This window comes from Sus scrofa, chromosome 5 (assembly GCF_054392235.1).
Source record: "Sus scrofa isolate SSC_HxYL_T2T_F1_AM1 chromosome 5, Sscrofa_HxYL_maternal_Yorkshire_Landrace_v2.0, whole genome shotgun sequence".
In the NCBI taxonomy this organism is placed as follows: Eukaryota; Metazoa; Chordata; class Mammalia; order Artiodactyla; family Suidae; genus Sus; species Sus scrofa.
The window spans coordinates 54,623,691-54,645,868 of NC_139387.1; the positions used below are offsets into that span (position 1 = coordinate 54,623,691).

General features: G+C 38.0%; 1 protein-coding gene across 1 annotated transcript in view; it reads right to left on the minus strand.

The window, feature by feature from the left end:
• LOC146403371 (uncharacterized) overlaps positions 1-22,178 on the minus strand; it is a 120,681-nt gene that overhangs the window by 59,364 nt on the left and 39,139 nt on the right. Inside the window, exon 3 of the mRNA XM_085024875.1 lies at positions 5,713-5,808. Within this exon, the coding sequence (XP_084881001.1) occupies positions 5,713-5,808 (96 nt within the window). The remainder of the gene's footprint in view (positions 1-5,712; positions 5,809-22,178) is intronic.

Sequence of the window (22,178 nt, forward strand, 5' to 3'; positions counted from 1 at the left end):
CAGGTATGTACCACAATCTGAGAACGGCAGCCTGGGAATGCAGTCTGTTCAGTCCTGCCCAGAGACTTTGATGATGCCTTCATTATTTAAGTCTGTGTATATAGTCCATCTCAATAAGTGTAGCTTTATGATCTTTTTTTTTCCTAAGAAGGTGTATGGTAAAATCTTAGACATTTGGTCAACCTTAGATTTTTTTAAAAAACAATCCATTTTCAAATTTCTGAATGTAAATATATTTGTTTTAGAGAATCTGTAATAATAATGTAATAAAATTATTATTTTCCTATATTTCTACCACTTGGAGATAATCATCAACAATTTTGTATATTACCCCCTGTTTATTTTCTGTATAAATACAGTTAAAAATACAAGTTATAATTTATATTATGTACTTATATTGTCACTCTTCTTTTTTGGGGGTCTTTTAAGGGCCTTATCTATGGTATATGGAGGTTCCCAGGTTAGGGGTCAAATCAGAGCTATAGCTGCTGGCCTACACCACAGCCACAGCAATGCCAGATCCTTAACCCACTGACTGAGGCCAGGTATCAATCTACATCCTCATGGATATTGGTCGGGTTCGTTGATGGCTGAGCCACAACCAGAACTCCCATACTGTCACTTTTTAAATTACTATCATTTTTCCAGTTCAAAAAAAACTACCTACAGATATGTAGGTAGGTGGACAGACAGATTCCATTAATGGCTATAGAGTAGTCTACCTTCTAGATGCATTATATGAGCATTTTGATCTTTCTTACTTCTCCTCCTGCCAACATAAGGAATTACATAGGAATTACACATGTTACATCTCTATGTACTGCTCACTCATATATGTACCACGTACATGTTTTTCAATCTTTAATAATATGCTAATACCAAATATGATATTAAGATTGAACAAGTCTTTAGGTCTATGTTTGTATTCGCTTTTAAACTCTCCACCAGGAACTACAAACTAATTTTTCAAGTAGGGATAAATTTAATTTCGTACTGACTTGAAGTAATTCTTTATATGTAGGTATTAATGCTATATATAACATACATTATGTATATATAGAGAAAATACTTTTTGTGATTTGACATATGCAAGTTTTAATCATTTTTTAAATTACACATATGAATTATTTTTTAATTACATATATGAATCATTCCTGTTTTAAAATCTTTGCTTCTGTATTTTAGTTTATCTTCCCCTAAATGCCAAATTAGATATTCATGAACATTCCCTTCCAGTATATTTATTACTACATTTTTATATTTATTATTCGTAATGTCACTTTTATAAAAAAAAACATTCTGAGTTTTCTATTTCAAGTATTTGTCTATTTTATCAGCATCATACTATTTTTTAATTACTGTCTATCATTATTAGTACTCCATTCTTCTTTATAGAAATGTTTCTTGGCTCTTATTCTAAAAAAATGAAATTCAAAATCACTGACCTGTGAAAAATTCCCACTGAAATCCTGATATTAAACTCAAGAGTCAATATAAAGTGATTGAAAATAATTAATGAATTGTCTTCCATACTGAGTGTCTGCACCCTGAAAGAAAAGTTTAATAGTTTCCTTCCTACATGCCATTCGCATTTCTCACAAAATTCAATCCTTAGCATACTTTTTGTTGCTGCTATGAATGGGCTCATTTTTGTCATATTTTGGAACTGATTATTATTACTATACAGATCATGATATTTTCATTTATAATGGAATTTTACTACATTCTATTAGTTTTAGTTGATTGTCTTGGTGATTTTTTTTATTATCTACAAATAATTTAATTCTCCTTTCTTCCCTTTTTCTTTTCTCAATACATTAACCAGGTATTTCAAAACTATTTTAGATAACAGTGATGACAGCTGGAATGTTACTAATTCTAATAGGATATAACATCCTTGTGTTTCACCATTATTAGTATTTTGGCTATTAACAGCTTAATCCCAATTTTGTTTATAAAATTATAGATACTTCCCATAAAATAGAATAAAAATCTCTAAACAGTGAGATAATGGGTGATCTTACTTTCCTTCACATTTTCCTAGTAAATATATTATCAAATTTTCTAAACCTACTTTTATACTTTTTAGAATTCAAATTTTGATTTGTTTTTAAAAAGTCATCCATTAAGACTCTCATACATATGTGGAAAAGTATCTACAAAAGTATTTTCACTTTTTAACTACAGAAAACTACAGTTACATCACATAACTATTAATTTGTATATATTTGTAAAATTAGACTAGCACAAGCTCTTCCAATTTATTTTCCAAGTTTCCTAAAATGAATGGACACACACATCCTTGCCTCCTTATTTCTCTTAATGTTTCTTGATTAAAGAGAACATTTTTAATGCCAATTAATCTTGGTTAGCAATCAGTATCTTGTAGAAGGCAAGAGAGAAGCAAACCCTAAAAAAATTTTCTCTTTAGAAACAACACTGTACTGTTCTTTGTGAAAGACAGCGGATCTGATGATAATGTCTGGATACAAATTTCTCAAAGTAAATTTACTCTGCTAATTCTGCTAAAAAAATATGTCATCCTTTTTATTAAAATACATTTACGCTCAAGACTATAGTATAAGATGCCATAAAATATTAACAATTTGATATTAGGGAAGTCATAACATTCCCAGATAAGAGCTTCATGAAAACCAGATTCTAATATTGTTAATATTAAGACCTGCATGTTAATAAATGTTTGTGGCGATCTCTTCAAATCCTCATCAAATCTTGTTTCTTTCATGTTTCACTAAGGAACCATTATACCACTGTCTTGCCATCTGAAACAGTTTGAGATACATTATCAGAAAAATGTCAACTTCCAATATAAACAGCAAAATTTTTCATTTTTACTCTACCAGGGAAGTTTCAAAGCGCTAAAAAATGCAAACTGCTACCCACTTTCTAAAAACAGAAATGAAATAATTAGGTCACAATAGATGACTCCCTTCTCAGTGGAAAAAAAGAAAGATGATGAATGCAACTGGAATGTTTATTGTCACTGAAATTCTTCAGGCCTGGATTCCAAGTATGTGTCTTGATGCAGGTTACTATGACAACTTAAATTACAGAAAATGTCCCCCCTTCTTCTACCACGTTTTCTCCACAAGACCATTTCAAGCCTTCTAAAATCTGTGTGCATGAATTACAACAATGAACATCTCTTTACAGGTTTTATTCAGAAACGTCCCTATCTGAACCCTTAAAACCAAGAACAATCATATAAAAATAAATCCCATTAAATTTACATGGGACAGAAAATCTAACCTAAAAACACACACACAATGTTTAAAATATAAAATGTTGAAAGTCTCCTGAAACTACTCCCTATTACCAGAGGCAAAGTGTGTATTACCACCATATGCTTCATTACAGAAACTATGGGAAATTACTTGCAAGGCAGTTTTGAAAGATTACAGAGCTAAGCCTTGTTTATCATTATTATCCCCTCACTAATGGTTTTTACAGCAAAGTACCAGAAAAGGAGGGGAAGGAGAATATTGCAGTCCTACTTAGAACAGAAAGAGAAGCACGTAAGCAATCTGTAAAATCTCAACTTGTTTTACCTAATCTGTCTTTTACACAAAACATGGGCTTTATAGTCTGCTCTCACACAGCTTCAATTTTATAAACCTAACAAAGATGTCTTGTGATAAATAATAGTGTGAATTATTCTCTATCCTTGTTCTCCAAAAGAATAATTGGCTTGAGAGAAACTGCATCACTATGGAGAAAATGTAATTTAGCGGAGATATTCTGATTGTAAGACATTCAAATTTTAAAGTAGCTCTCTTTTTAAAATTAAGGTAGTTTTACAGTGCAGCAATACTGAGAATTTCAAAGCTGTTTTTGTTGCTCATCGACGTTAACATGACAAAAAGTCGACCCTTCATTTGGAGAGGCTTAGGGAATTCACGTACCCTCTTCCTATGAGTAAACTTGGCTTCAGCATCCAGCATAGGCAAAAAAAGTTTTATCAAACAAAACTTCCAAAAAAGGAAAACAGAACAATATGCTAAAGGAGCTTCTTTGCACTTGAAGTCAAGAATCAAAGACTGTTAGTGAGCATGTGAGAAGAGACAACAAAAAATGAAAACTTCAGCAGCAAACTCCAAGCAACTCATTACTCTCTCTCCTACCTGTATTAGTACATAACCAGTAGTGTTTCAAGAGAAATAAAATAATTTGAGTGTTCAAATCCAAATGTACACAATCCCTAAACATTAAACATGAACTACGGTTCCTTCTTGGTACAACTTACACATAAATCCTCCTATACAGAAAAAAATTTAATGCATAAAAGAAAGATTTACAGGACAGCTTCATCAATAATGGAAGCTAAAACTAAAATTTAAGAAGAGACTATGCAATCATGGAGAGAACTTTGGTCAATGGAGCTACACAGTACATTTTTTCCTTATGCTTTTCTTCTTTAGTCTGTATTACAAAATAATAGGGCTCAATTACAGTTTTTCAGTTCTCACATGGATAAACAAAACTGCCTTATTAGAATCAGACTATCTTTTACTCTCAACACTTGGAGCCTTCCAGCCATGGTTTTCGCTAAAATGCCTGAGCAATGTAGCAGGGTCCACAGAAGCACTAAAGCAGGGAGGATATGAACTTGTGGTTTAGGAATCCACTCCTTTCACAGAGTCAAGCAATTACTAGAAGGCTCTAAGGGGAAATTAATTTACATGAGACCTTCAAAATTCATCATCTAGGCAGAAATGCAAGCACACGACATTTGCAAATGAGTGACTATGGAATTTATGTGACAGCATGCTGGGTACTTTAAAGAGTTTATTCACCTGTAAAATGTGAACAGTTTATTCATAAGTGATTCACTTATAATAAACAAGGTCACATTATTTTCCCTCCTGAGACTAATAAGTTGCTTTAATATTTAAGAGACAAGAGACGACACACATCAAGCATACAAAATGCAAGTGGAAGATAATTCAGTTGTATGTTCCCACCTCAAGGAATTTTGTGCCCCCTTTTATTAAATAAAGTCAATTGATGACACCATTAAAGAGAAAGAAGCTTAAACTACAGGATATATTTCAGACTTATCAAGACCTTTTAACCTTTCACTGCTAGAAATACTCTTCTGTTGTAGAAGAGGCTGCAGATTTAAAGCATTAGCAGAATAGTACTCAGGAAGCCCAAGAGTGGTGATACACCAGTTTAAAAAAATTTGTTTCAGGGAGATCCCATAATGGCTCAGCAGTCCAAACCCAACTAGTATCCATGAGGACACGGGTTCAATCCCTGGCCCTGTTCAGTGGGTTAAGGATCTGGTGTTCCCGTGAGCTGTGGTATAGGTTGCAGATGTGGCCTGGATCCCGAATTGCTGCGGCTGTGGTGTAGACCGGCAGCTGCAGCTCCTATTAGATCCCTAGCCTGGGAACTTCCTGATGCTGTGGGTGCAGCCCTAAAAAAAAAAAGAAAAAAAGAAAAAGAAAGAAAGAAAGGCAAAAAGAAGCAAAAATTGTTTCAGACTCCAAATTTGAATCCCAAAATTATAATTCACTGGCAAAAGAAACTACTGCAAATTATACTTTGTACTTATCTTAATAAAACGTTTACAAATGATGATCTACCAGTGAACACAATCTCTGAAAAGTCTCCCAAAACTTTGAAAAGTTTTTTTTTTTTAAAGTCCCTGTAAGTGATGTACGGAAGGAGTACAAATTTCAGACTCACCTTACCACGCTGGAGTCCCCAGTGGGAGAAGTGTGAGGTAGTCTTGAGGAAGGGCAGAGCACCAGACAGGTATTCTAGGATGAGCCACACAGGAACCTGAAAAGGTACACAGTATTCTTACAGGACTGGATAATTTTTATCTTAAAAATGCTAAATCACCCCATTTTAACTTCTAATCATCAAAGAGCAAAACGCACAAGCTTTTAGCTTCAAATGGGTTTTCCAAAAAGAATTTTTCCTCCTTCTTGGACCCTTCCCTCTGGTCATATGAACTGAAGTATTTGTGAGGTAGATTTGTTTGGCTTGGTTTCAATTAGTATTTTTGTGCCTTTGCAAAAGAAACTTTAGATGTTTCTTTAAAAGGTTATTTAATGGGCCCATGGCATTCTAGGAAAGACTTTGTGCCTTCTTCTCCTGACCAAAGTTCCCTGCAACACCACAGTAATTTCTTGAAAGCAGTTTAGCAGTTAGACATTTGGAAATTTTCCTAAAGTCAGGACCTAAAAATGAAGTTGAAGGAGAGAACTCCTGTTCTCAGTCTTAAAAAATAAAAACAAAAACATGCTGCATTCTTCCTTGGCGAGTACAAGGGACAACCACTGGCTAACCTAAGAAAGGGGGTAACCTGGCACCATTTCTTTTGACCATTCTATTGCCTAATACTGTGAGAATGTGAGACTCTGCCATGATATTAGTTAGAAAGAAAGCTGAAAAAAGAAATCTTGGCTAGTAGATGGGAACTGACGCAATTCTTACGTCTGCCACATTCAGACTATGTCCTTAACAGACATTTCTGCATTTATTTATAGAAAGGTTTACTTTAGTAACAAAACTATCTTCCATTAGCCATTTTTTAAATATACCAAGACACTGAACTACTTTTACTGTAAATAGAAACCACCACCCCCCAAAGTTACAATCCTTAAATTCTTAACTATGAAATAATATGAAATATCAAATTAGAAACAGTGTAAGGAAAAAAAAATAACAGTGGGCCCCAAATCTGATCCAAGCTATCAGTAAAGATATATACATTTCAACCACAATGGAGGAAGGGGAAGTTAGTCCAAAGTTTCCCTTCTCAGACCTGGGTTCTCCCTGCTCAGCTTCTAGATTCCTGGGTGGAGACATTGTTTCCAAATCAGGTTACTAAACAAATACTTCATATGCATTAATAGCTTGTTATAAAAATTTCATTCATTTCCCAGATTACTTTTTACATGATTTTTTTTTTTTTTTAAATGAGAGTTGCAACGTTTATTTCAGGTTCTCTCTTGTGTTTTTTTGTGTTTTTTTTTTTTTTTCTTTTTTTGCCACACAGGCAGTATGTGGGAATTCCTGGGCCAGGGATTGAACCTACACCGCACAGCAGCAATCAGAGCCACAGCGGTGAGAACGCAGGAGCCTCAACCCGCTAGGCCATCAGAGAACTCCCACTTTTTACATGATTTTATAGCTGCAGTGCAAAGGTGCATTAGTGCATGCTTCCAAGTTTTAAAAGTAAAAAGAGTAGCAATCACATTAAAATTTTCTTCTAATGTAAATGATTAGGCTTTAAGCCAACTAGATACCACAGAATTCCTGCTTCATCCTCTTCTATCAGATGTGTTAGAGTCTTGTAGCTTCAACTAGACCGACCAACCTGCTAAAGAAGTCAGACAACAGACACACATTTGAAGTTGATGTGCCTTTGGTCAAAGAGCCAGCCCTTCCACAGAGCAGGATGTCATCCAAAAAGCAAGGAAGGGTCAGCTCTGCTGGGAGTGGATCTTCCAGTTCCAGTCAAGCTCTCCTGTAGTCTGCTTAGAACACAAGAGGGAACCTGGACTGCAACCTTATGAAAGACCCTGAGCTAGAGCTGCCCACCTAGGACATACCTGGATTCCTAACCCAAAGAAACCAGGTGAGATAAAAATGTTTACTGTTTAAGTCCCTAAATTCAGGGCAACTAGTTATGAGTTATGCAACGATAGATAACTGATGTATCTACTGTCACCCACAAAGCCTTTATTTAGTTTATAAGAATGCAAACAGAAATTGCTGATGTAGATGAACACATTATCAGGTTACTGCAACTGCTATACACTGAACACAAGCAAAAGAGAATGATTAACAACAGCTCAAGAGCAAATTCCAGTTTCTAAGAAGTGTTGCCTTTTTGTCTTTTTTTTCTTTTTCCTGCATTTTTAAAGAATGCAGGCCCTTCACTGGCTTGTAGATGGCTCTCTCAGTGACTGCTGATTGACTGTGGGATATATTCTCTTCCTTCAAACTAGGCCCACCAGGATGGATAATCAATAGACAACAGTGGCATTTTCATTACCATAGAAATCAGAAAGGAGCTTATTGTGTTGGCAGTTCAAGTCTCATAGGCAATATAAGAAAAAGTCTAGAAGTTTTAGAAGTCAGCTACCCTTTACTCTGCAAGATGCCAAAAAGTTTACAAAGGACCTTTCTTGTTACTGAAAAGAGAAAACCATCTAAAGATTCAACTATAAACATTCAACTATAAATAAAATGATAGTGTACTTTCATATTCCTTTGTATTCACCAAATAAATTAAAACCACAAATGTTACAAAAATTGGAAATTCTTCTAAATTTCTGGTTTTATAATAAATAAGGTAGGAACAGTCAGTTTTTTCTTTCTTCTGGGATATCAATACTCACAGATATCCTACCTCTCTAAATATAACTCAGCTCTGCTAAGAGCAACATGCAATATTATTAAGAGAATTATCTTAAGTTTTATACATCCCATAAGACATGTTAAAACAATAAAATGACTCTAGAAACAATAAGGTAGATTTTCTGTGGAAATAAATCTATTATGATCTATCAGCTACATTACTTTGCAAAGCAGAGGGTAACATTAATGACAAAAAATAATTATTCATATTTAATATGGAGTTCCCGTCGTGGTGCAGCAGAAATGAATTTGACTAGGAACCATGAGGTTGCAGGTTTGAACCCTTGCCTTGCTCAGTGGGTTAAGGGTCCGGCGTCGCCCGTGAGCTACGATGTAGGTCACAGATGCGTCTCAGATCCCAAGTTGCTGTGGCTCTGGTGTGGGCCTGCAGCTACAGCTCCAATTAGATCCCTAGCCTGGGAACCTCCATATGCCATGGGTGTAGCCCTAAAAAGACAAAAAAAAAAAATTATTCATATTTAATAAATATTTACTAAGTCCTAACTGTATTTAAAATAGAGTAGGAGTTATACATGGATTTCTTTGCAACTGTGCAATATTTGTGAGATATAACTCATATTTAGTAATAATAAAACCAAATAAATGTTTTAGAAGCACAAAAGAGACTTGAAAAACATCTACAGTAGGGTTCATATGCTGCTGGATATTTAGGGAAGCTTTATGAAGTAAGTCATTATACTTGTATATGGTTGTAAATTTTCTCAGCTTTTTCATATTAATATGTTAGAACTTCCCAGATGACAAAGTTGAGGTTCAGAGAAATTAGATGACTTGATGTGAACCCAGTCCCTGCCTTCTAAAGAAGAAACAGTAGGCACTCAGTAAATAAGTGCCAGACCACAGTCTGCCAAATCCAGACACTACTCACAACCCTGTGAGAGTAAATCCTGAAGTCTACATTCGGCAGATTTCAGAAAGATCTGATAACTTTCCAGGTTCACACGGCTAGTAAATGGCAGAACCCTATTTGAACTCAAGTGCACTTGATTACAAAGATCCTGCTTTTTCCTATCAGACTCCCACTCTAGGTTAGTTTGAATAACCCATGGTGCTCCTAGTAAGTGCTCATACTCTACTGCACCTTCCCTTTCTGGACTAATAACTGATCCATAAGCCATAGGAATTGAAATCTATCCTTGTTAGCCTTCTGATTTGTTATTAATGCCATGCAGGAAGGAACTCAGAAGAATAATAACAAAGGAGAAGGTAAGACAAGCTTAGGAGATGATCAGTTATTTTTTAAATAGTTGAGCAATCATTTTCCTTTAGACCAGTTTGGAAAAAAAAATACATTTTATAAACTTTATTAGAAATTATCCCCAGGCTAATACTTCAATATCCCACAGGTCAGAGAGTTGTTTTCAGAAGATCAGTCATCTAGTTACCTTCTTTTTTTTTGATGGCCACACCCACAGCATATGGAAGTTCTCAGGCCAGGGACTGAATCTGAGCTGCAGCTGCAACACCCTGTCCTTTATTTAACCCACTGTGATGGGCTGGGATGGAACCTGCACCTTGGCAGTGATCTGAGCCGCTAGATACAGTTGGATTCTCAACCTACTGCACCACAGCGGGAACTCCTTATCTAGGTATCTTTATCAAAGATCTTTTATTCCAATTTGAGTTGGCCAAAAACCAAAATCCCAAAACAATGTTAAATGCATATAGATTAAAGCACAAACATAACCATACTAATAGAAGCTGTGTTTCCCTACAGAGCACTCATCAAAATCTGATACTGGAACCCATTAAGAATTATATCACGCAAGCACTGAGAAAGGAATAGTAGGACCCTTGGTGTGGTCCAGTGATTAGGACAGAAGTTTTAAGAGAAAACATGAAACTGACAGAAATGCTAAGAAGGAAAAAGACCTGGAGAAAAGGAAGAAGGCTTTTTCTGCAAAGAGACATCATAAAGCTGACTTTACTGCTGCTCAGAAAGTACAAGGCTCTGTGAAGTCACAGTGTGTTTGCAGAAGAATTTAAGTGGATTAGCTATACTCCTCTAAAACAGCAGCTTTCTAAGACTGAAAAATTCAAACTGGTTTTCAATGTAAATGAAGTAAACTACAAAGGTGAAAAAAAAGAAAAACATGATTAGTTGTAACTAGTCCTTCAGCACATACAATATCTCTAAACATAATAAAAGGATACTCTGGGGTTTCCACACAGTTTTGCGTTGTTAGTCTCACTCCCCTACTGCACCACGCAATTCTGTCTCATTTCTTCTTGGTAGTCTCAGCACCTAGCACCAAATCTGGCACACCCAATAAGTGAGGATGAAGGGAAGGCCAGGAGGAGGGTCTAGATAAAGCAGGAATTTGACATGTTATTTCCTGAGGTGGCAACGCAGGCAGCTGGCTAACGAATTTCTCTTTTCCTTTCCTCCCAAAGAAAAAAGACTGGTTGGTGGCTGGGGGGGGGTGGGGAAAAATGTTTTGTAAGTGCAAGAAAACAATTTTTAATTAACAAAACTGTGGCCTCGTATTTTTGTATTAACACAAATGAAACCTAAAATACTGATTTCAGCTACCACTCCTGATCACCCTGGAAATTTTTCTAAATATACAGATTGCTCTAGTTAACCTCTTCTTAGCTTACCAGATTTGATTATCCATCTTTGTTGCTACCAATTAACCATCTGCTCAATACTGCTACGAGACAACCAAAAAAAAAAAAAAAAAAAAATCCCAAGATTGCTTTTAAAGGTCTGACAATCCATTTCATTTCACTTTTTTTTTTTTTTTTTTTTTTTTTGGTTGCCCCACTGGCAGGCAGAAGTTCCTGGGCCAGGAATAGAACCGACACCACAGTAGCGACAATGCCTGGTCCTTAATCCACTGAGCCACTCAGGAACTCCATAGAGAACTGATTTTAAAAAGATCCCACTATAAAGAAGAGTGAGTTCAAATGTGAGGAAGAGATTGCTTTTTAAATTAATACTAATTAATTTCAAGTGACAAATGACTTTTCACTCTGTTTAAAACAAGAGTTTGTGGAAAATGTTTAGTGTATTTTTAAAAAAGGAAAAAAAAATAGAGAGGAAGGAATATTCTACTACTGAAATTTTAAATTACTATAGTATGTTGGCAGGTTCAAGTACACTTCAAACAATTACAGAATCTCCTAAATTGCACTGTTCCATAAAGTAGGTTAATCTTGAATAAATGTCTTCATTTCAGTTCAAAGAAAAGCATAAGCAATAAAGCTACATAAGCTGAAGAAGAGTGTCTTTACATTTAAACACCACTTATGTCAGGCACTTATGCAGATTACACTTTACCTGTTTATGAAACCTTATCATTTCCTGCCTTAGTGTTTTAAGGAAGAGATGTCCTTAGATTGTTTCTGGAATTATAGTTCCCACAGTGTTTGGTCCACTTTTGGTGTATTCCCTCCCCTTGCTGAGAGCATATGATATTGACTGTAATGCTGTGTTAATAATGTCCAGTTTGGCTCCAGGCTAATCAAAAGAAAGCTAAGAAGCAGGACTGCACAGATCATACGACATATCGTGGAGTCTGGTCAGTGCATACCACACTCCAGTTCATACCTGCTCACTGCCTAGCCATGGCTCTAGAAGTCAAGAGTCCATTCAGGACCTAGAGGTATGGGAAAAATGGTAGAAATATACAAGGGACACAAGAGGGGAAGGAGGATAGAGAAGGAAAATGACTAGAGCCATCAGAAGTGGCAGAAGAGGGGAGGGGAGCAGCAAGTAACAAGGAACTTCATCAGGGTTGTGGAAAGCCAATGACCACAGGAAACAATAGGTCAGACATGAAGGAAACATGGAAGAAGCCAATGGACCTCTAATCCCTTCACAATTTAGAAAGCAACTGGGTTAAGAGCAGTAGCCAGCAGAGGTGCCCATGGAAGAGGCAAGCTGCCCTGGCATGATGTGGAAGCGGGCGCAGCCCTCAAATAGCATGTGGAACCCAGGAGTCCTGATGGTCCAGCTGACCCAAGAAATCTGACACCATCCACATCATAGGAAATCACCATCCAAAAAGAAAACTGGCTTTGTCCTCTAGGTGTTCTGTAGGTCGCACAGACCATACCTTAACCCTAGCTCTCCTGAAATGACTTTGGGCGAGTTCTCATGTCCTTAAGCCTCAGTGCAAGCTCTAGGGACTAAGCGTACCTGGGTGTCTTTTAACTCACAACATCTCTATGGCCCTGGGGATGCAGAATCCTGGAGGAGGAGGACCCCATGGACCAAAATCATCAAGGCCACTCCTACCTTCTTGGTCGGGGAAGAGCCCAATCTAGGATGCTGGGGACACATCTCACCCCTTTAAGACTGAGGGCAGGCTGGCTCACTCCTTCAAGACTGAGGGCAGGCTGGCTCACTCCTTCAAGACTGAGGGCAGGCTCTGCTACAGGGCCACAGAAACCAGGAGAATTGCTTGCTACAAGACAGAATTAGTAAAGAATTTTTCTAAAACTTCAGTTTATAGCCCTTTCCATATGCCAAGCCACAGTTCAAAGTACTTTATGCATATTAAATCATTTACTTCTCACAACAATCCCTCATTTTCTGATGAGGCAAGAGGCACCAGGTGGTTGGATAACTTATGACCCAGGTTCCCTGGCTAGCAACCGGCAGAGTCTGTATGTGAGCCCAGCCCTGCCACTGCAGTCTGTGCTCCTAACCTCCTGTCGCTGTCTCAGTCTCTAGCCAGGACTCAGCAGCTGGCTCTCCTCACAGGAAGGCCTTCTCTTCCCCAAATACTGATTTCAGCCATGCCTCCTTGAGTTCCACATCGGTAAGATAGGGTAAGACCACTTCCATGTTCCACTCCCATGGAACAGAGTATTGTTATGTGGAGATGACTAACAAACATCTGAAAAGATGTTCTATAGCACATGTCATCAGGGAAATGCAAATTACAATAAGACCCACCACACTCCTGTTAGAATGGCCAAAATCTAGAACACTGACAACCCTCACATGACTGGTGAGACTGTGGAACTACAGGAACTCATTCATTGCTGGTGAGAACGCAAGATGACACAGTCACTTTGGAAGAAGGTTTGGTAGTTTCTTATAAAACTAAACATCACCTCACCATACAATCCAGCAATTGCTCTCCTTGCTATTTACCCAAAGGAGTTAAAAATTTATGTCCACATAAAACCTGTGCATGGATATTTGCAGCAGCTTTATTCATAAATGCTAAAACTTGAAAGCAACTAAGATGTCCTCTAAGAGATGAATGGATAAACTATGGCACATTTAGACAATGGAATATTATTCAGCACTAGAAAGAAATGAGCTAACAAGCCATGAGAAGACAAGGAGGAAACACAAATGCCTATTACTAAGTGAAAAGAGCCTATGTGAAAAAGGTACACACTATATAATTCCAACTATGTGAAATTCAAGAAGAGGTAAAACTATGGAGACAATAAAAAGCTAAGCGGTTGCCAGGGGTTAGGAGAGAGGGAGGGAAGAAGAGGCAGAGCCCAGAGGATTTTAAGGCAGTGATAATACTCTGTATGATGGTGACTATTTGTGTGTCATTTGGATACTTTTGTCCAAATACACAGAATGTACAATACCAACAATGAAGTGTAATGTAAACTATGGACTTTGTGTGATAAAGACCTGTTATTGTAGGTTAATCAATTGTAACAAATGTACCACTCTGGTGAGGCATGTTGATAATGGGGGAGGCTGTGCATCTGAGTGGGACCGGGGGTAAATGAGAAATCTCTGTAACTTCCCCTTAATTTTGCTACAAACCTAAAAACGTTCTTAAAAAAAAATAAAGTCTTAGAAGAAATGCCCAACAAGAGCTGGTACACTGCAAATATTCAATAATCGCTAATTTACCTCCTTCACTTCAAATAATCATTACCTAGACACAGGCCACCATCTGCTTGGCCCTCCATGTTTACATCTAGCTGAGGCCCCAGTGAGATGAACTGGCTCCCCACACAGCCAAAGAGCAACTATAAGACTGAGTCTCCTCTTCCCCCAAATGGCATCAATCTACATTACCCAGGTGTGTGTCCCTTCAATGGACACAACCTGAGTCTACAGCCCTCTGGAGCTACAGACAACAGAGGGCTTGTCTGAACCTAGCAAGACCCCCGGTTTCTGAGCTGTTATTTGTTCTATTACAACATGCCACAGGGCCTCACAGTTAAAGCATTTGACAGAACAAATAAAACCTTTTAGCAAACTACAGAACAATGTGGGGCATTTTTTTAGAAGGCCTTTCTGCTCCATGCAGCAAAAGTGGATTACCCTGAAAGTTAACAGACCAGATTCACTTCCCTCCTCTGTGAGCCAACAGACCTCGCTCGGGAAATCAAAACTCCCCACACTCAGAATCCATGTGATCTGCATGTGTAAAAGGAAAGGCTCAAGACCAGGTTTGTATTACCTCCCTGGTTGTTTTCCCCTGGAAACATTCCAGTTTGTTAATATTCCTAAAACCTGGCACCCAAAACTAAAAAGCCCTTTCTAAAAATGCTGATCAGCGTAAAAGATTTATTACCTGTGTTGATCCTGCCTTGGCTTTTTAAAATTAAATTATTTTCATTAAAGGCTGGATACAGAATATAAAGAATTTCAAGGTAACAAACATTCATGTATCCATAACCAATTTTACAAAAAAAAGTAAATAACTAATATCTCTGAAGCTCCTTTTGACTTTTCCTTACCCAACTCCCTTATCCTCCATTAAGAGGGAATAATAACTCTCCTAAATTCTGTGTATACTCTTGCCATTTATTTTTTTATTTATTTACTGTCTTTTTAGGGCTGTGTCATGGCATATGCAAGTTCCTAGCCTAGGGGTCTAATCGGAGCTACAGCTGCCGGCCTACACCACAGGCAGAGCAACGCCAGATCTGAGCCAAATCTGCAACCTACACCACAGCCCACGGCAACCCACTGAGTGAGGTAAGGGATAGAACCCACATCCTCATGGATACTTGGACTCATTACCGCTGAGCCATGAGGGGAACTCCCCCTTGCCTTTTAAAAAACAGTGTAATCACAAGTTGGATCACTAAACAATATATTATTTAGTTTGCTCAAATCTCTGAACTTTGTATCAATGGAATCAAAAGATCAATGGAATCTTTTGCAACCTGGTTTTTCTACTCAACATTATGTTGATGTATGAATCAGTGATCCACACATTTTCAAAGCATTCCCCATTTTGGGAAAGGGCCAAAATGCACTGGCTGGGGCTAGCTGTTTCTGGGCAGTATCTACTCTGATGGGGAGGTGCCTGTGCTATACTAGTTGTTGATCATTTTCAGTATCACCCTAGTCCCACAGCAATTCACTGTATAAACCACACCATAATCATGTCTTTATACAACCAATGTTTTGTTTTCTTCCAGATTTTTTGTGGTGAGCCACATAAAGTGCTATGATAGTGGTAGATATATGTTGGGTTGTAGAGAATCCATATTTTCAACTTTATTAAAAATAAGTGTTTTTCAAAACTGTCATCATGACCATTGTGGTTCATAAAATTTCCTGGATTAAATGCAACTTTTTTTTTTTAATGATAAAGAATACATCAGAATGGAAAATAGCAAAAAAAGAAAAAAAATTACCTTTAGGAGGATATGACTGGTTTCTCAAAACTTTGGCTTAAATTATACACATGTATCTTATGTATACACACATCAGTAAATTAATTCCTTACCAGTCACAATCAAAAAGCTCACAACTACCTTCCAGTTGACTAATTCTTTCTTTGGCAATGTGTAACTTACCATTAAGCTTGTTTGTTGATGTTTAAATTCCAATTATATATTTAATTTCTTGAAGCTCTATTTTTTTTTCAGAACCTTCATCATTTTTATATTCATCTATTTACTCATATTTCTAGCCTTCTCATTTCTTTATTTTTTTGTATATGATTTTTATTTTTTCCATTATAGCTGCTTTACAGTGTTCTGTCAATTTTCTACTGTACAGCAAGGTGACCCAGTTACACATACATGTATACACCTTTTTTCTTACATTATCATGCTTCATCATAAGTGACTAGCCATAATTCCCAGTGCTATACAGCAGGACCCATTTTTTAAAAACAAAGTTATTTTACGTTTTCTGACAACCACATCCAAGATCACTACATGTCTAAATCTGTTCCTACTATTTTGGTTGCTCTACTCATGGTACTTTGCTTTACCTGTCTAAATTCGTGACTCTGATTTAAATTCTCCTGTAGTTATATTTTTTAAGTTTTGAGGCCTAGGTTGAATAAAGATTCCTCCAGAAAGAATGTGCACCTGCTCCTGCCCTGAGCTACTCTGATGGAACCATTTTACAACTATATGTATTTGTCCTTATTCTGACCCACCTGGATAGGTCTGAATTAGGATTGTAAACATGCATGAACATTGCTTATGAAATACTGGATAGGCAGTTGTCCTTAGAGTTGCTGGCGACTGGGAAGAGGTCAGGGGAAAAGCTATATTTTTGGTTCAGCACTACACTATGGATATAGCCTTTAGATGGTCACAGATTTATGTGGAGATATCTTCTATGAAACTTTTTTCCCTAGCACAGACTCTGGGCTTTGTCTCCTGCCTCCAAAGCAATAAGAGACTAAGGAAATCAAAGCTCACATTTGCTGGATTCAGCAAGTGTTCTCATATGGGATGTTACCCTTACCTCTGTCCAGTTCTCACTTTCACTTTCAGGCCAACATGTCTTTCCTGCCATTTAAAGCCACATTTTATATAACTGATCTAGAATTTCTATTTTTAGTTTGTGGTGGAAGAGTAGTTTAGAGTATACAGTCTCCCACATCACCAGAAATGAAAGTTGATGTTACCTCTTTAAACAGTCAATATTTCCTATTAGCTTATAACTGAGCTTATGTTTAACTAAAACCATTAGGTCTTTTTCATATGAGCTGTGCTGAGATAAGTTTCCTCATTCCTATACTTGCATAACTGCTATTACTTTGAATCTAAATGTAGAAATTCATATTCTGATCCATTAAATTTAGTCTTTTAATGTTTCATTAAAATCACTTTTAAGCTATTAAAATCATTCTGAATGTTCAATCTGTCACTTTCACATTTTATCTACATCTTCAAACTTTTTCATTCATAAACTGGATTAAAAGACCTTCTATATATTTATTTTAAGTTGAAAAAGACATGGAATATTATATTATTCTGGATATAATTCACTATAAAAATGATGGCTGAAAAAAAATTCACACATCCAGAGTAGCACCCAGTACCTTCAATTTTATGCAATAAAAGGTATTGCTCTGGAAATGTGCTCTTCCAAAAATAGTGTTCTATGACCTTTGCCTGTGTCACTTAAAGATGATTATGAAGAACTTTTAGTACAGACCCTTGACATGGGGATTGCTATGCCTCCATTACACACCACAAATTGAATCTGATACAGACGTGACAGCAGCTTAAAGTTAACCAGGAGGATGCCTCTGAAAACTGTGATGGAGAAATAATCAATCATGCTTTAAATGCTGTTGACAAGTAAAACCCCAACAGCAACAGCAAAGATCCTTCAGGGAAGGCTGAGAGGGTCACTCTGAGGTGAAGACACCTTTGCTTCAGTGATTAATTTTACAAGAAACAGCAAGGTCATTGGGCATACCTGCCTCATTCCACCTCTATAAGGGACCAGCAAATAAAAAACATATTAATGTTATACAGGGTGACCACATAATTTATCACCCAGGACAAAAGGTCTTATTATTACACCAAAATAAGAAGAGTGAAGTAGGACTGATGCAGCAAACCAGGGCAGAATTTACCCTAACAGTATACAACTTTCCTCTTTTAATAAAGCAACTGCCTCAGTATTTCTTTATACTGCGATAAAAACATAAAAAGCATTCATCCATTACTTATTGTCTACTGGACAAAATCTAAATTTATAACATGCTAATAATGTCCCTCAACAGCCCCTCCCAAAGTATTATTACGTTTAATACACGGTTTGTGAAAGCAGTCAGTTTGATATCCTTCAGTCCTTTTTTTTTTTTTTTGTCTTTTTACTATTTCTTTGGGCCGCTCCCGCGGCATATGGAGGTTCCCAGGCTAGGGGTCGAATCGGAGCTGTAGCCACTGGCCTACGCCAGAGCCACAGCAACGCAGGATCCGAGCCGCGTCTGCAACCTACACCACAGTTCACGGCAATGCCAGATCCTTAACCCACTGAGCAAGGGCAGGGACCAAACCCACAACCTCATGGTTCCTAGTCGGATTCGTTAACCACTGCACCACGACGGGAACTCCCCTTCAGTCCTTTTTTGGCTACACCTGCAGCATGCAGATGTTTCTGGGCCAGGGATCATCATGCCACAACAGCAACAACACAGGATCCCTAACCTGCTATGCCACAGGGGAACTCCATATCCTTCATTCTTAAAATGAAAGCTTTAAAGGAATTTATCTAAAAAATTCACTGAATTGAAATATATCAGTCCGCTTTTTTTTTTAAATCAGCCTGAATTTAAATTATTCTTTCAATGAGACTATCCTGATAATCCAACATTTACATACCCCATGATGTGCAAATTAAAGTAGGACATTTATAACCACTGTTTTTACCTTGGTCAACCCGCACTGTGGCTGGCAGAGGCTCCTCAGGTAACCAAGAAATCCTCTCATAAACCTTAGTATTGTCCCCATCCTACTCCTGCCAGCTAACAGAAAGACAGTGATTAAAAATTTTAAAGCACAGGAGTTCCCGTCGTGGCTCCGTGGTTAACGAATCTGACTAGGAACCATGAGGTTGCAGGTTCGATCCCTGGCCTCACTCAGTGGGTTAAGGATCCGGTGTTGCCGTGAGCTGTGGTGTAGGTCGCAGATTCGGCTCAGATCCCAACTTGCTATGGCTCTGGCGTAGGCCAGTGGCTACAGCTCTGATTAGACCCCTAGCCTGGGAACCTCCATATGCCACGGGAGTGGCCCTAGAAAAGACAAAAAGACAAAAAAAAAAAAAAATTTTAAAGCACAAATGCAACTTCCATTATGTGTATTTATTTGTTTATTTTGGCCAACGCAGTGTTTTGGTTTTGTTTGTTTTCTTTTTAAGGGAAATCACCCCCAAAATCCAAGTACATAGCCTCTCTGAAAAAAAACCTGAATATCTGTCAAATACTGGCCCTCCCCCATTTCCTAAGGGCATTGATCAGCTGGAGCTGAATGGGGAATGCCCCCCACCTTAGGTAATTCGCATACTCTCTAATTTGCCAGTCCTAACCACTTTATTTACACCAAACCCACTTTTCCCCTTAATACCATCTGCCTAACTACAGTAATGAGCACAAACCCTGCCATAAAGCACTTGCAAATAAACACACACAGCACACATACAGAGAAGTCTAACTTATGCAAGACAAGGGCACTGCGCAACCCAGTGCACCCTGCCCCTCCACGCCCGCACCACACCAGTTGGTCTGTTGGCTGGTTGATGTGTCTAAGCTCTCACTCATCACTCACTGTGCTCTTCCCTCATCTCTGCTGCTTCTCTATATGCAGGTCTCATTCTCTCAGAATAGCTTTCCTCCCTAGGTGCTTAGTTAACTTTCTATAGTTTAACGGTAAACTGTTAAATAAGTAAGTTTACCTTGCAGAGCTGTGAAGATTAAACAAAAATATGAGTAAAGGACCTAGCACAGCCATGTACATGTTATAACCACTAAGTTCATGGTTCTTACTATTATTTTGGTCAACAAACCCTAAAGTAAAACCAATAGTGATCCATTATAATAAAACAATTTTGTTGTATGGATTTATTTAGAGTTTTAAAAAAGTTAGGAGTTCCCTGGTGGTCTAGCAGTTAAGGATATGGTGTTGTCACTGCTGTGGCATGAATTTCATCCCTGGCCTAGGAAATTCTGCACGCCCAGAGTGTGGCTGAAAAAAAAGTTATAATTTGCTTGCTTTTTTTTTTTTTTTTTTTTTTTTTTTTGCTTTTTAGGGCTGCACCGGCGGCATATGAAAGTTCCCAGGCTAGGGGTCTAACTGAAGCTGTAGCTGCCGGCCTACACCACAGCCAAAGCCACAGCAACACAGGACCTGAGCCATGTCTGCAACCTACACCACAGCTCACGGCAATGCCAGATCCTTAACCCACTGAGTGAGGCCAGGGACTGAACCTGCAACCTCATGGTTCCTAGCCGGATTCATTAACCACTGAGCCATGACGGGAACTCCTTTTCTTGCTTTTTAGTGGTGCAGCAGGTTAAGGATCCGGCACTGTCTCTGCAGCAGCTTGGTCACTGTTCAGGTATGCATTTGATGTCTGGCACAGTGGGATCTGGCATTGCCATGCCTGTGGCAAAGGTCACAGCTGCTGATGGGATTGGATCCCTAGCCTAGGAATTACCAATGTGCCATGTGGTGCAGCCAAAATTTTTTTTTTAATTTTTAAAAAATTAAAAAAAAAAAAAGTACAGGGTCTAATAAGGTAGTTGTGAGATTTAAATGAGTTAACGCATCTATAGTGCCTAGGACTTGGCATGTTACAAGCAATCAAAATAAAATTACCGTTATTATTAAAAACCTGCCTACATTTCCTCACACTCTTCAACTTGAGGGCTACCTCAGTCTTCCTGAGAAGATCACCAAGGATCTCCTCATTGCCAAAAGTCAAGTCCTTCTCCTACTTGGCTTCCATCTTCAGCTTCAAAACTGCTGGCCAGCTCTTTGTTCTTGAGGCCTTCCCTTTTGCTCTCATTTGTCATCCTGACTTCACATCCAGCCTGGGCCAGGTGCTGGAGCTCCCAGCTCCCAGCTGCTGGCTGACTCTCTTCTTACTCTACCTGCTTCCAGGACAAGCTTATCTAGTAACTGTTCTCCAGCCCCTACCACATGTGCTAACCACCGCCACATGCTGGTAAGCAGAGTTGAAAATTCAATATACTCTTATCTTTGGAGATAGCTATCAGTTACAGTTACATATAGGTTAAATTTAAATTAAAGTTTAGGAAAAAATATGCATGGCATCGTCTCACATTTATTCCACAAGTAATATATTCCAACCCATTCCCTCAAATCATCTATATCAAGTTTAACAACCAAACTGCATCTACCACATACCTGAATGTGTAAATATTTACACATAGCACTCACCAGGCTGTAGCTTGTTTAAAGTGTTTGTATGGGTGGGTATGAAAACCTTAGCTTTACTTCGGTGGTAACAGAAATGTTTAAATCTTTAGCCCTCGTTTCTTCTTAGGAAACTACACCTGTGGCTCACTCAGTCTTCAGGCTGTATGAAGTTGATATAATGCAAATAGGCACTAAGAAGATACAATACACACACGCCCTACCCACGCTGATTATGGACAAAATCCACTTTCCACATTTTGTCAATACTATTACATAACTGAATTAATGTGCTTGCTAACAAGCACACGTCTCTATTAAATAGAGTACACAAATAATATATAACCTCCTAAGACACCTCAAGAGCCTACATGTGTTTCAACATCTGTAATTTACTTTTGGAACCATTTCAGCATAAACAGCCTGTGACATTCCGTGACACTGCTTAGGTTAGGGCACTAACTCTGCTGGGAATAAGAGTGCGCTGTCCAGGGTGGGTCTGGTGGGCTCCAGTCGGGAATCCCATGCTTCGGAGATGGTTACCAAGAGACAATGCTTTGAGGACACTTGGCTCATTACCTATCGGATAGATTTTCTTTGGTGCAATCAGCAGGTTGCTAATTAGCATGATGAATGTTAGAAATAGGATCAGACTGTTGAAATTAAAGGACTCAAGT